This window comes from Propithecus coquereli, unplaced genomic scaffold (assembly GCF_000956105.1).
Source record: "Propithecus coquereli isolate 6110/MARCELLA unplaced genomic scaffold, Pcoq_1.0 Scaffold53, whole genome shotgun sequence".
NCBI lineage: Eukaryota > Metazoa > Chordata > Mammalia > Primates > Indriidae > Propithecus > Propithecus coquereli.
The window spans coordinates 4,962,139-4,975,760 of NW_012151174.1; the positions used below are offsets into that span (position 1 = coordinate 4,962,139).

Here is a 13,622-nt window from a genome sequence, read left to right on the forward strand (position 1 = left end):
CGGCATGACCCAAGGACTTGTGAGGAATGCACATTCTTGGCATCACTCCAGACCACTGAATCAGAAACTCCGGGTCGAGGTCCAGCGATCTGTGTTTTGGCGAGCTCTCTCGGTGAGTTCCGATACATGCAAAAGCTTGAGAGACAAACCTAGGGAAACTATAAAGTAAAACCACAGAGAGAAGAGTACGATTTACTCAGAAATTCAGGGTAGTGGTTACCTCTCAGGGAGAGTAGTGGATGCAGTTGGGGAGGGTCACATGGGGGCTTCAAGGTACTAGAAATAGGTAAGAATTCCGTTTTATTATTAAGCTATACATATACATTGTACCTATTTCCTTATTTATATATTTCATGATAAGCTATTTCTAAGTTTAAAAGTTTACTGCAAATATGTCAAGGGATTATGTGCTTATACCACTTCACTGATGCGGTAGAAAGCACCAGAAGGCTAAGGATGTACCTCAGCACTGGGTTTCCCAACTCTCAGCTTCTTACTATTTACCCACCAGTGCTGGGAACAAAACTATCGCTAAATAGGCAGTAGACGGCGGGCGGCGGGGACCCCGCGGCAGCTCTGCACCCAGCCCTCGTCCGTCACCTGTGTCTTCCCGAGGCCCCCGCTCCCGGTCTCCCCAACCCTAACCCTAACCCTAACCCTAACCCTAACCCTGCCAGTCTCTCCTCTCGTCCACACCCCTTTGTTTCTTAGCTGAACTTTTCCTGGTTTTGTTGGGCGTTCACTCTTCAGTGTGCGTATCAGGGAAGGACGGCATGGCTCTGGCCCAGGATTGGGGGGACGGAGCTGGGAGAGAGGGCGAGGTGCTCCGGCTAACAGTTTCCCGTGTCTAAGAAGAAACATAGGAAGAAATGCCCCCCTTCTTCGCTGGCTACCAGTGTCAGAAATAGGCCAAACCTGCTACATCCACCCAGGACTGTGAGGAGAACCGGTCACACGCGGTGTGACAGGCTGGGATGGAGAGCGCGGCCCCGACACTGCTCCTGGGGTGCCGTGTTAACCCACCGTGGAGCGGGCCCCCCAGACTTGTTCTGTAAGTCAGGTCAGAAAACCCTACTTGACATTTAATCTACTTGTAGTTGAGTCTTCTGATGGCTACAGTGGAAAATATCCTAACTGATAAAACCTGTTTTTCCAGGTTTGTCCTTTTTAGTCATTTGCCCCTGAAGTTCAAATAAGATGACACTAGACTTTGACATTACAGAAACAAATTAAAGAAATAAAATATTGTCATATCCTGTGTTTGTAACATCTAAGAAATAGTTAATCAAACTTTATTATTTTTTTAAGATAAAGAAGAAACCAGTGTTAGTGCATGACTAAAGGTATTTTTTTTTTAAATTTCAGAATATTACGGGGTACAAGCGTTTTGGTTGCGTAAATTTCTTGTTTACTGTTTGAGTGGAAGTTATAAGCATGCCCATCCCCCAGGCAGTGCGCACTGTACACGTTAGGTGTGAATTCACCCGTCCCCTCCGCCCCCCTCCACCTGCTTCTGAGCAAACTTTAAGTCGTAGCCTACTTACTTGGAATTGATCTTGGTATTTAGGGGAGCGGGCAGTGAACCTGAGATATGCTGACAGTAAGAGCCGTAGGAATTATTATTTACAACCTCAGTTTTTAGTACCATGCCATCCTTGGACGGAAACGTGCACGGTTTGCCAGCTTCCCTGAGCCTGGAGCCCTCCCCGCTCCTGCGCTTCTTCCCGGGGTCACCTCCCAGCCTTCAGTTCAGCGTCTCTTCGAAAGGACGTCCCTGACTGAGTCTGCCCCTTTCGTGACTGTCCCATGTTTCTCTTCCTCGCAGCCCCTATCACGCTATTCCTACGTGTGCTTTTAACATCATGGCTCTTTCGTTAATCCCAGTGCTTGTTAACAGACACGTAATATTTCTGGGGCGAGTGAAGGGATGCGCTCTCTCTCCACTTCCGACCTCTCCTCCCCAGTCAGCATTTGTGTCAGAGCCATCTGCAGTCAGACCACACGTACGGAGTCAGGCTCAGGACGAGTAGAAATTACAGTTCTGGAAGTACAGCTCTGTGCTGCTTCCGACTACAGCCTTGCATCTGAGAACTAGGAGAGCTAGGATTTGAAGTCACCTGAAAGGTAAAAGTAACGGTAGGTAGCTCTCTGTTACGGCGGACCCAACTGGGGACACACCAGTTCCCATCATGACCCTGTGCGCCACATAAACCCGCGGCGCGACTGTGTGAATGAGCAGCCTTTGATGACAGAAGGCAGCGCGAGCTCCTGCCGGCAGGCTACGCCGAGAGCCGCGTTCCCGGCACAGGTGGGAAGGGCAGCGTCGATCATCGCACCGAGAGGGGCAGAGAACTGGGTTTTCCAGAACGACAGCCGCAAGCTGTCTTGGACAGGTACACACCTGTCTGCTCGCACAGAGTCGGTCCTCTTACTTGGGCAGCAGTTCTCAATGTACTTGGCTCGTAAGGGCACGTGAGAGGATGCGGATGGGTCAAGCAGAGAGGGAGTGAGGTAGGAATTCAGAGTCAGCGTGAATAAAGGCACAGAAGTGAGAATCCCTTTTTTTTTTAACCACTTAAAAGCTGTGTGGCTTAGGCTAGTTACCTAGTGACTGTGTGCCTCAGTTTCCCCCTCTGTACAATGTGGCTATTAACAGCATGTGTCTCACAGGGTTATTTGGAAAAGGAATGAACTCGTGTGTGTTACGCACTCGGAGCAGTGCCTGGCACAGTGAGAGGGGCTCTGGAGAGGCCCCGGAAAGCACCCAGCGTGGAAGTGAATCACAGGCAGAGGCTGGCGCGGGAAACCCAATGAAAGGGAGGAAGGGGTTTAAAAAGATGCCAAGGAGTCTCGGCTGGAGTTTCCCAGCATGTGCGAATAACCCTCACTGCCTGCCTTTTCAGTCCTCAGCCCTGTTCTAGGTGCGGAAATACAATGTTGAACAAAACTAAGTCACGGTACTTACAAAATGAGATTTTTATGGTGGGATGGCAGAGAGGGAGGAAAAGAACAAAAGGAAGGACATGTCAGGGGCTGGCGGGAGCGCATGGTGGGTCAGACAGTGGGGTCAGTCGGACCTAGGAGGAGTGGCTCCCAGCGGGGCGCAAATGGCAGGAATCGCAGGCTGTGGGAAGACCTCTGGGAGGGCCGGGGACGCACAGGGCCACAGTGAGCCCGGCGGGGTCAGCAGATGGGCGCCGCGAACCCCAAGGGAAGAGGAACAGAATACAGTGTTTCTTACACTTATTTTAATATGGGACCTCCTGTTTTTTTCAGAAAGCATATCTCACTGGACTAATGCCATTCAGAAAACACCTTAGGAAATTGTGTTAAAAGCAGAGGACAGGGCTTAGGGTTAGCGTGTAAGGCTAGAGTTGGAAACCCAAATGGAGTGTTTGGAAAAGGGGAGGTACCAGGGAAGAAAGCAATTGTAAGTTTTTGAAGCAAAGTTTTGGCAACTGAGTTTGTTTTCCTGTAAAAGTAATTCTGTGTTGGAGTTGGTGTAGAATGGTTGTGGGTTTGCTCTCCCAAATGGCACCCACTTTTGGTAAATGTTGGTAAATGAAGAGTAGCAAATCATTAGGAAATAAGGGTATCTGGTGACAAAGAAATGATCTCCCTTCATGATGATTTCTGTAATTAAAAACAAAAAGATGCTATTCACAGCAAACAATTACTGAAACCAGAACTCTTCACAAAAATCCACACCAGAGGCAAACCTTTGCCAGTAAACAGTTCATGACCGGCTTCCCACACTCAGTACTGCGGCGTATACACACGTAGCCCAACTGTGCAAAACATTACCGGTCTGTCTACTCTGGCTTTAACAGTACGTCACTTGCCATTTGAAATAATATTCAGGTGGCTGGGGACAGAAACGTCTTAAACATACACACAAGCATCTGGAAGGTAAAATCTTCCAGATTCAACCACCACTACATCCCAGGAGGTCTTTTTTTAAGCTACTGAATAATCTTGCAAGCATCCTTCCCATCACGTACGACTCTAGGTCAGTCTTGTGATAGACTTCAGAAAGTCAAATCTCCAGAGTGCAACACTGGCTTAAGAGATCAAGTGCCCACCTAGCAACCAGAGAATTCTTTTTCTAACTACTGAAAGTCCTCTGCTTCTCCTCCTCTCACATTCGGTGAAATCTGAGGGCAACCACAACCACACCACAGTGTGCAAACTCATTAACATGTTGGCATTTAGGTATCTGTTATATGCAAGAATGTCATATATGAATTAATACATAAAAGGGCCCAAGATATACAAACTGAGTTTTTGTATGCCAGTTCTATTTTTTTAACTTAATTTTATTATGAAGCCAAAGCTGTCAAGTTAAAAAAAATGTATCTTGAGCACATATTTAAAGGAAAATAGATAATGTTATTCTATTATTACATTCTCTTCATATTTGGGTTCTCTGAAAAATAAAATAACAAAGGCAGCTAGGCTGTGTAGCACTCAGCGCAGAGCCAGCCAGGGCCGAGCAGGGCCGAGACGCCCCTGGGGCAGAGATGTTTCAGCAGAATCCTGACCCAGTCACGGCACACTACGGAGGCCGCTCCTACTGATGTGCCAGGAATACTCGCCCAGGACCAGATGCGACTCTCTGTGGCATCCGCTAAGACACTGGACCCTAAGGAGCCCGATAACAATGTCCTGGGCATGCCCCGGCCCCTTCAGGTCTCTGTTCTCTTGCGGAGAATGAGAAGCCCCCACCTGCCTGTTTCCCGACAACAGAAGACAGGAATACGGCGCCGTCTGCACAGGCCGCTGCAGCCTCCATCTGCTGGGTTCTTTTTGACTGGTTACCATCTAAACACTGTCTTGACTTGAAAACTGTCTAAAATGCTGTGGATCACACACGAAAAATTACAGCTACGTTTATTACAAACTTTTCCTTAAAACTCAGGGAATTCTGTTGCTTCTGCAATGGTTTTCTTTAATCAAGAAATACTAGACATCAATTTATCGGAGACCAACCGAGGCACCACACCCCAGGCTAAGCCACGCTATTTTCTCCTTGCGCAGGCTTAGTCCAGCACCTGGGAAGTCCCTTCTCCTCTTGAATGCAGAATGATAACAGAGTCCCCACCTACCTGTTCTCTATCAGGGACAAAGAGGGACAGTGAGATCACGTCTGTAAAGAGCCAAGGGCCTGCAGAATAAAAGCTCTCATTCACACACCTGTACAGAAGCTCTTACTGACACATGCTCCTGTTTGTGACAAACACGGGGCAACAATTTAAACGAAAGCCCTACTTACACAAAAGAGGCAATTATGAGTATAAAACTGTGGCCACGTGGCACTCCCCGTGAGCAAAGACTCTAGGAACGTGAATGTGGACAGAAGACACAGCGCCAGTCTGGCTCTCAGGGATGGGTCTGATCTGATTCACCCCTTAGAATGAGCACCGCCGCTCAGAGCCCAGCAGAGACGGAAACGCTGCACCGTGCCCACGGGCACTGCCGAACCTTCTGGATTCCCAGCATCGCGTAGCGCCGATCCACTACGTGGAGGAACAGGATTATGGCAGGGGAAGCTGTCACACTATCAGCAATAGTGAGGGGAGTAGATGATGTTAATTTTATAAAAGTGCAAACAGATTTCTCTGTAAGGCATGTTCTCCTCACTGCCTCCATCTAAAACATTTGGTCAACTTAATATTTGTGTCTGTCAACAGCTTTGAGCAAGGTGGTATTTTCTCTGCCAGTGACCCCAGTAAACTTAGACGGACGTAGCATAAAGGAAGAAAGGCATTCGAGGAACTGTGTGTACAGAAGTTCCCCAAATTGCAATGAACCAGCAACGGCTCACCGTCGCCTTGACCTCTGCCACCCAGACGTGTGAGAAACAGAACTCTATCTCCACAGACTGTTTGGAAACTTAGTACTTACTAACCTCCTTTCTCCAGATTGAAATAACAACGCTAAACACACAGAGTAAGACAGCGAGTATGCAACTGATGACTGAGAAACCTAAGATATCAGAAACTTATCTTTAAGATTTTGGTAAAAGTCTTGTGAAAAAAATCTAATGAATTTCTACTTCACTGAGTCCTGTGTAATGAATCTATTTGCTGGCACTTTACATACTAAATATAAGGCAAAACCATCCAGCTAAAGAGGTAACATTCACGAGTGGAACTGGAAACATTAATTTGACAATAGTTCGGCAGATGCTACGAGTTCAAGAATGCCAATTAGTCACGGCGGTCCTGAAAGGGACGCTCAATCTTCGGCAAATTATTTGAATTATTACAAACGATAAATAGCAACATTCTTGTTTTTAATTCAGAATGCGAATGACTGGTCCCACAGTATGCCAGAGGAAACGAATGTTTTAAAAGACACTAGTATTAAACCAAAAGAATGAATTCTTCACGTGTGTGTGATTTAGCAGCAGGAAAATTCCTTGAAGACAAAAGCGTAACCACATAATCGTGTCTTACTGGGCTGGCACAAAGCTAAAAATCTGCAGTCTGGTAGTGTCACTTATTTTTGATGGTACAGTACTTAACTATCTTAGGGTGCATTTTCCATAGCCACAAAATCAGCATGACTTCCCTGTTTTTAAGAGATGGCAGGAACCGTTGGACTCCTGTGGTAACAATTTTGACTCCATAAAAGGAGCAACAGTGAGAGATGGAGGTAAGAAGCAAGTGCTCCTGTCACTTGAGGTCGCCCTCTGTGCATCTCCGTAGGGTTTCAAAGTCGGAGATCAGAATAAGCCACGGTTTCTACTGAAGATGATAAAAGCGTGACCACCCAACTCCTTTGAAAAAACTAGTCTTTGATCAAATTCCATATGAGAAATACTAGAACAGATTATTTATACAGTATTTATCTTCCTAGGAAGCCAGATCTGGTACCCTTTTAATGAGAGAGGACAGAAAAACTGTCACACAACAAACTCCCACTTTTTGAGTCTCTAATAATTAGCTTCTTTGTAGCAAGATAATATTGCAGCTAAATAACAGCTTGAACAGAAAAGGAGAAAGACAAAGGTTGTCCTCAGGCAAGCTGAGTGACTCAACTTTAAACAGCCCATTATCACATCATTACTGTACTGTATTTGCCTCCTTTATTTGACTTATTTGTTTACATATTCCTTTGACTCTGCTTTTTCGAATAAAGGTTTGAGAAGAAGCCAGATTTCCAACATAAAACTTCTTACATAATCAACACTTAGAAAGTGCCCAACAAAAGAAGGCATTGCTAACCGAAGCTCCTGACACACCTGCCACGGCCAGACAGGGCGATGCTTGTCTTTACGGCGGGTGGCGTTAGTCTATTAGTCTATCCCAGAGAAAGAAAATTTTATATATGAATGAAAAAAGGAAAAGCTTGAATTCTAAGGTCTTCTCATTTTTATTCTTTTTTGAAGACAGTCTCGCTCTGTCACCCCAGGTGGAGCGCAGTGGCACTGTCTGAAGCACTGTAACTTGAAACTCCTGGGCTCAAGCGATCCTCCTGCCTCAGCCTCCCGAGTAGCGGGGACTACAGGCACTTGAGCTAGGACGTCTGGCTAATTTTTCTATTTTTAGTAGAGAAGGGGCCTCACTCTTGCTCAGGCTGGTCTCCAACTCCTACGGTCAAGGGACCCTCCTGCCTCAGCCTCCCAGAGCGTTACGATCACAGGTGTGAGCCACTGCGCCTGGCCTTCTTATTCTTTAGCAGGCTTCCTCCTTTTTCCTCTGAGCAACACTGGGCTTCCGGCAAGCTGAAGGAGGATTTCAGCAGGGAGAGCTGAGATGTGGGCACTGGCTTGACTTTTGCTGGCACTTACTCGTGTTTGAATTCTTCAGTAAAATGAGTAAGTGCTAACTTTTATTCACTTTACTCCTCAGTAGAACATGCCAAACACCTGTACGATATTTCTTTTGAAGGTTTTAGTGTACATTTGTAGATGTCATCTTATTTATCCTCACAGATTTTCTACTGTAAAGATTTCATAGAGCTGCCCCGTCAGCACTGTGATGTAAGAAGAGACAGACAGTAGATCATCTGCAAATAAACAAACTGAGCTAGCAGAGCCCATAAGCTAGCTGGGGACACTGCCGGCCAGAGGCAGGACTGGCAGCATCCTGTCTTCACTACTTGCATGCACCTCATTTGTTTGCACCAAAACGTAAAGACGTTTACTTGTTTTTGCCCCTTCCAATCAATCACTAGATCATGTAAAGGCTTATTTCTTACTTCTGTTAATTTGGGTTTTTCCAAAACACTAAGTATACTTAATAACGAAACTCCTCCACGTCTATTGTAATACTGGTGTGGGATGTTAAGATACGTATTTTGGTGGTAAGAGCATGGACTTTGGAAATTGGACAAACATGGGTTAAAATATCACTTTAGTGACCATGTGACCCTGGGCAAATTATTTAACTACTGGAATCCTCAGCTGTTTCAGTGGGGACAAGCATGCCAAGTGAAGTAACCCACGCGAACCGCTTAGCACGAGGCTCCCTACACGGCAGGCGAGGCCGCTGCCCTCTCCGTAACCGTTCAGAGCGCTGCGTAGGTTTTGAGCATTTCGGTGTCTAACTCCCAGGACAGAGCGTCGCCCTTGGTAGGGTCAGGTGGCTGGGCAGCAGCTCGGCGGGGCTGTGCTGCTACGGCCCGGGGGAGGGAACCGTGCTGGCCGTCCCGGGAGGCCGGGCGGGGCGCGGGCGCTGCGCGGGCATGGGGGGTCGGGCATGGGGGTGCGGGCGTCACTCACGCGGGGGTGACGCCGCGGGGCAGCCCCAGGGCGTTGACGGCGGCGGGCGGCGGCTGCGAGGGCAGCAGGGCGCTCAGGAAGGCGGCGGGCGTCGGGCCGGGGCTCGGGAGCGGGGGCGGCGGCGGCGGCGGGAACACGTCGGGCCCCGCGAAGGCCGGGCCGGGGCTGAAGGCCGGGGGCGGCGGCGGCGGGGGCGACGGCGACAGCGACAGCGAGGACGGGCCCCAGGGGCCCTCGGGCTCGGCGAAGGGCGGCGCGCGGCCGAACTGCTTGGGCGTCGGGGACATGGGCGACGGGAGGCTGGAGGAGCCGGGGCTGGAGGCCGGCGTGCCGTGGCCGGACGCGGGGCCCCGGCTCTGCGCGGCGATGAACTGCTTGGGGCGCGCGTAGTTGAAGGAGCCGGAGGACTGCATGGCGGCGGCGGCGCGGGAGGCCAGCGCGCTCATGGGCGCGGGGGGCGCGCAGGGCTCGGGCGGGGACAGGCGGGCTTGGCTCTGCAGCTGCTGGAGCGTCAGGGGGTCCCTGGGGAGAGAGAAGGGGACAGCTTCAGAGAGCGGCCGGGGGGCCCTTCGACTCGGGAACGCGACCGCCCGCTCCGCCGGAGCGCGCAGGGCCGGCCCGCAGCCTCGAGGGTCTGATGCGGGTGCCGTGTGGGACGGTCCAAACCAGGCTGCGGACCGCGAGGGCGATTCGGTCTGACTTCCGGGAGCCACGCTGTTGTAACAGAACCAGAGGTATTAAGAGAAAAACTTACCGACCTTGAGTTCTCTCGCTTGTAGCCAGTTTTTTGAAAAAGAATTCTATCAGAACGAGAAGATTAAAATACCACTTAACTGAAGTTATTTGTGGCCGATTTAGGTTAGTCCAATTTCCTACTTCAGTGCTGTCAACTCTGCATTCGGTAAATGCCACTCTCTGCTTTTTTTAAAGATCTGCTTTCATCTCTGTATTTGTTCCCTAAAAAAGCCTTTACTATATACACGATTTTAGTAGTAAACTCTGAATTGCCAATTACTTATATAAACCTTAATACTCACCAATATTGTATGCTATATATCAAACACGTGCAAGCAGGTGACATCTAACTTTAACATATAGGTGTTCAATAAGTAATAGCAAATGAATTTTGTAATGTAGATTTAGTTGCCCAAATATTTTCCATTGAGAAGAGAGAGTCTGAATTTTAATTTTTGGAATAAAAGCAAGCAGCTAGCAATTATCTAATCTCTCTCTCTTTTATTCAGAAGCTTCCCTGTTTACCTCAATTGTACATCTAAGATGCTTTCCTTTATTTATATCAGGCAAACAAAGGGAGCAATGGCTGTCAAAAAAGAAAAAAAAAGAACTCAACAGAAACTTAAACAGAAGTTGGCACTATAAAAGCAGATAAAACAATTCTACAAATAGGCAAAGCTATGCGCCTAACCTTAAAACCTTTTCAAACTAAAAAACAAAAGCCCCAAACTTTCTTATCCACAGGCATTTTAATCTCCAAAAGTCAAGCTTTTAGAAACTCAGCAATAAAAACAATTGATGCTGCTTATAAGAAGTCAGAAAAGATATAGGTGTGTTACCAAGAGTTATTAGTGTGGGAACATCCGCAAATTCTATGCCCCCTCCTGTGTCTCCCATTACTTTCTATAATTCTCCAGTAAAGTGATTACAGTAAAATCCAGGAGAAGACAAAAACGTTCTTGGGAACTGAAAGGTATAAAGAGAAGGTGGTTCTCTACTCGTAAGGCGTGCAGAGCTTCAAAGACTCGAACAACAAAGAACTTTGTGGGCGCCTGCTGAAGTTAATTTCAGTGTTTTAAAAGCAGCCCCGCCACTGCTGGGACTGGCCACTGCCCCAAGTTCCAGATGTCTGTGTGGTTTGGGTGGTCTGTCCGGCACATGTGCTCTTGCGTTCGTGCATTTAGCACTGGCCCAGGAACAGAACTCATAAAGACCACCCACCAGCTCTAAAACCCAGTATCCAGCACTCTCATCTGAGTCCCCAAATGCTCCTTCCTGATCTCCCCGCCGCCTTGACCGTCTCTTTCACGTTTCCTAGCCATGGTAAAAAGCATTCTCTTCCCAGAATGCTCAGCAACACTCTTCACCCGAGCTCTGCACCCGGACTGGAAGTGGTCTGTGTGGCTCTCCTCAGAGGCACTGCCACCCTACTCTGTCCCGGCCTGGGCTCACAGCGCCCACAGCCGCAGCTGCGCTGTGAGGTGTTTTAAGCTTGGCCTGGCATCAGCAAAGGCTGTGTGTGGCGGCTGTGCTGCGGCAGCCACGGACGTCAGTGTGCCCTGCGCCTGGAGCCAGGATGCCTCTGCCCAGGACCGTGGAGTCGCTCTCAAGAGCCGGGCTTCAAAGCAGTAGGGCAGGAGAGCCCAGACCATTGGCATGTTGGTTCTCCGTGTGCTCAGCCTCCTCACTGGCCATTAAAAAGAACCCCCAAGTGGGCTTAAAGCTGCTGACGTGCTACTTTTAGTAAGAAGTGACAGTTCGAGACGTTATTAATGTAGGGAATGAAGAGGTATTCTAGCGACCTGGCTGCTGGCACAGCCTGCGCTGCAGAACTGCACTAGGGTTTCTCCTCCCCCTATTCTTCAGTGGCTCAGCCCTGGGTGAGGACCGGAATACGCAGGGTTGCAAAGGTAGGAGGGGAGAGCAAACACACACATTTTGAATCTTAAAAGTGTGTGACTTGATTTCTGTGCAGATGATAATTTTTTTTAAACACTGCAGTTAAATGGATTTGACAGCCGGATTCTGATGTGATGACATGCACGATTTTATTTTCTTGGTTCTCATTATTAAAAATTTTTTTTAAAAAACAGGATTGCTCTGATCCTCTTGCCCCAGCCTCCTGAGTAGCTGAGACTACAGGGCACCATGCCCAGCTAATTTTTTAAAAAAATTTTTTGTAGAGACCAGGTCTCACTATATTGTCCAAGCTGGTCTCGACCTCTTAACTTCAAGTGATCCTCCTGCCTCTGCCTCCCAAGTGTTGAGCTTATAGATGTGAGGCGCCGTACGTGGCCTAAGTTGTTTTTATAAAAGTTGATTTTCATAGAGATAAAAGGGCCAAGTGAATGAAAGGTACCAGAAAGGCAAGGTTGTCTGTAGCTTTTGAAAATTACTTAAAAGGTATTTGTTATAAAAAATTCATCACTTCTCCAGTCGCCCTGCTCCCTTTTTTTTGTTGCCCTTTCTCTGAAAATGAAACAGGGAAGAGACACTGAGTTGACCCTTCTGCGAGCGCTGTGCACAGGACGGAAAGCCGGGCTGGAGTCTAGACAGCCCGGGGCGCAGGCACACTTGCAGTGTCATGTTGTTTAGATCTTTGGTTTTGCCCACTATAATCCATCAGACTCCTCCTCCAAGCTGCTTTCCCCTCTGTCCGCCACACCCCCGATTCAAAAAGTCTAAGAAATTCCCCACCTTTGCCCGTTCTTCAATTCTACGTTTCAACACTTAAGGAAACGGGACTGTTTGGACGTTCTGCACCTGTCACTGTCCATGTATACCCGGGAAAACAGGATTTAAGTAACTGTTCAAGGTCACCTGCAGGCTACCTGCAGAGCCAGGTTAGAGCCTAGCCCTGTCCCTGGCTTCTTTCACTATACCAGGCACTACAACGTAAGAGAACCCGGACCTTCCATGTGACCTAAAAGATTGTCGCCGTCTTTCCCTCCTGAGTACTTCATTCACTTTCATGCCTCTCTGTAGCTACGGCATCCAGGGCCTTCAGGATCTGAATCATCAGTCAAGAGTTTTGTTTTTGCTTTTGTTTTTAAGAGACAGGGTCTCCCTCTGTCACCCAGGCTGGAGTGCAGTGGTGCAGTCCTAGCTCACTGCAGCCTCGAACTCCCGGGCTCCAGGGAAGTGACTTTCCTGCTTGAGCCTCCTGAAGGCCTAGGACTACAGCTGTTGCCATCATGCCTGGCTATTTTTAAACATTTTTTTGTAGAGCTGGGGGTCTCACTATGTTGCCCAGGCTGGTCTCAAACTCCTGGCCTCAAGCGATCCTCCTGCCTTGGCGTCCCAAGGTGCAGGGATTACAGGCCTGAGCCACTGCACCCAGCCTCAGTCAAGGTTTTAATACATATGTAAGAATATCTGACTTCGAACTCGGTTCTTTCTAGGGTGAAATGGTGCGAGGGGGAGAATGCCGTGGCAGCTCAGGAAGGAAATACGTGCGTACTGACTCAGCGGATTCTCCTCACGCGTTACAGAAATCAGTAATCCCCCTGCCCCCACCCAGTGGTTTGCACGAAGCTTTTAACAAGAATAATTTTACAGATAGTTGGATGGGGCAAAGATTTAGCTTTGGCAGGGATAAGGAGAGGTGCAGAACCAATGTATTTTCCAACTCAGTCATCTCTCCTGCCACTAGATTAAAGCAAGCTTGGAACAAGTTTAGCCAGACTGAAAACACAGTCCCAAGCTGAAATGCAGCACAGGAGAAAAAGGCTAGAGTCGCAGTTAGGCTGTACTGGCTCGGAACCCAACTCGGCCCGCTAGTGGCTGCAGGTCGCGGTGAGAATTAAATGAGCACGGTGCCTGGTCTTTCACCTCGGAAGAGAACAGCCGCGTCAATCCTGGCTACTTCACAAAAGGGACCTTTAAAAAATGGGAACGGCGTCCCCCTTATTGCAGGGCATTTTCATCTTCACCTGTTCCGCTGCGCGCAGCTGGGCGTGGGCAAGGGGAGGGGGGAGCAGCTCCTCTGCCTTCTTGCGAGTCGCAAAGCCACAGGGCACTTCCCGCCGGCGCTGGACTGACTCGTCTGCAGCAGCCCAGGCGGTGGGTGTCACTATCCCCACTGCTAAAACTGCCCCGGCTCAGTGAGGCGGCCGGTCCCAGGGCAGAACCGGGGCGCGCGGGGCCGGCTCAGAAAGCC

General features: G+C 48.7%; 1 protein-coding gene across 1 annotated transcript in view; it reads right to left on the minus strand.

Annotated features, from left to right (window-relative positions):
* The window catches only part of PALLD (palladin, cytoskeletal associated protein), a 90,212-nt gene that overhangs the window by 34,054 nt on the left and 42,536 nt on the right, over positions 1 to 13,622 (minus strand). The window contains exon 2 of the mRNA XM_012657117.1: positions 8,729 to 9,250. Coding sequence (XP_012512571.1) covers positions 8,729 to 9,174 — 446 coding nt within the window. The 5' untranslated portion in view covers positions 9,175 to 9,250. The remainder of the gene's footprint in view (positions 1 to 8,728; positions 9,251 to 13,622) is intronic.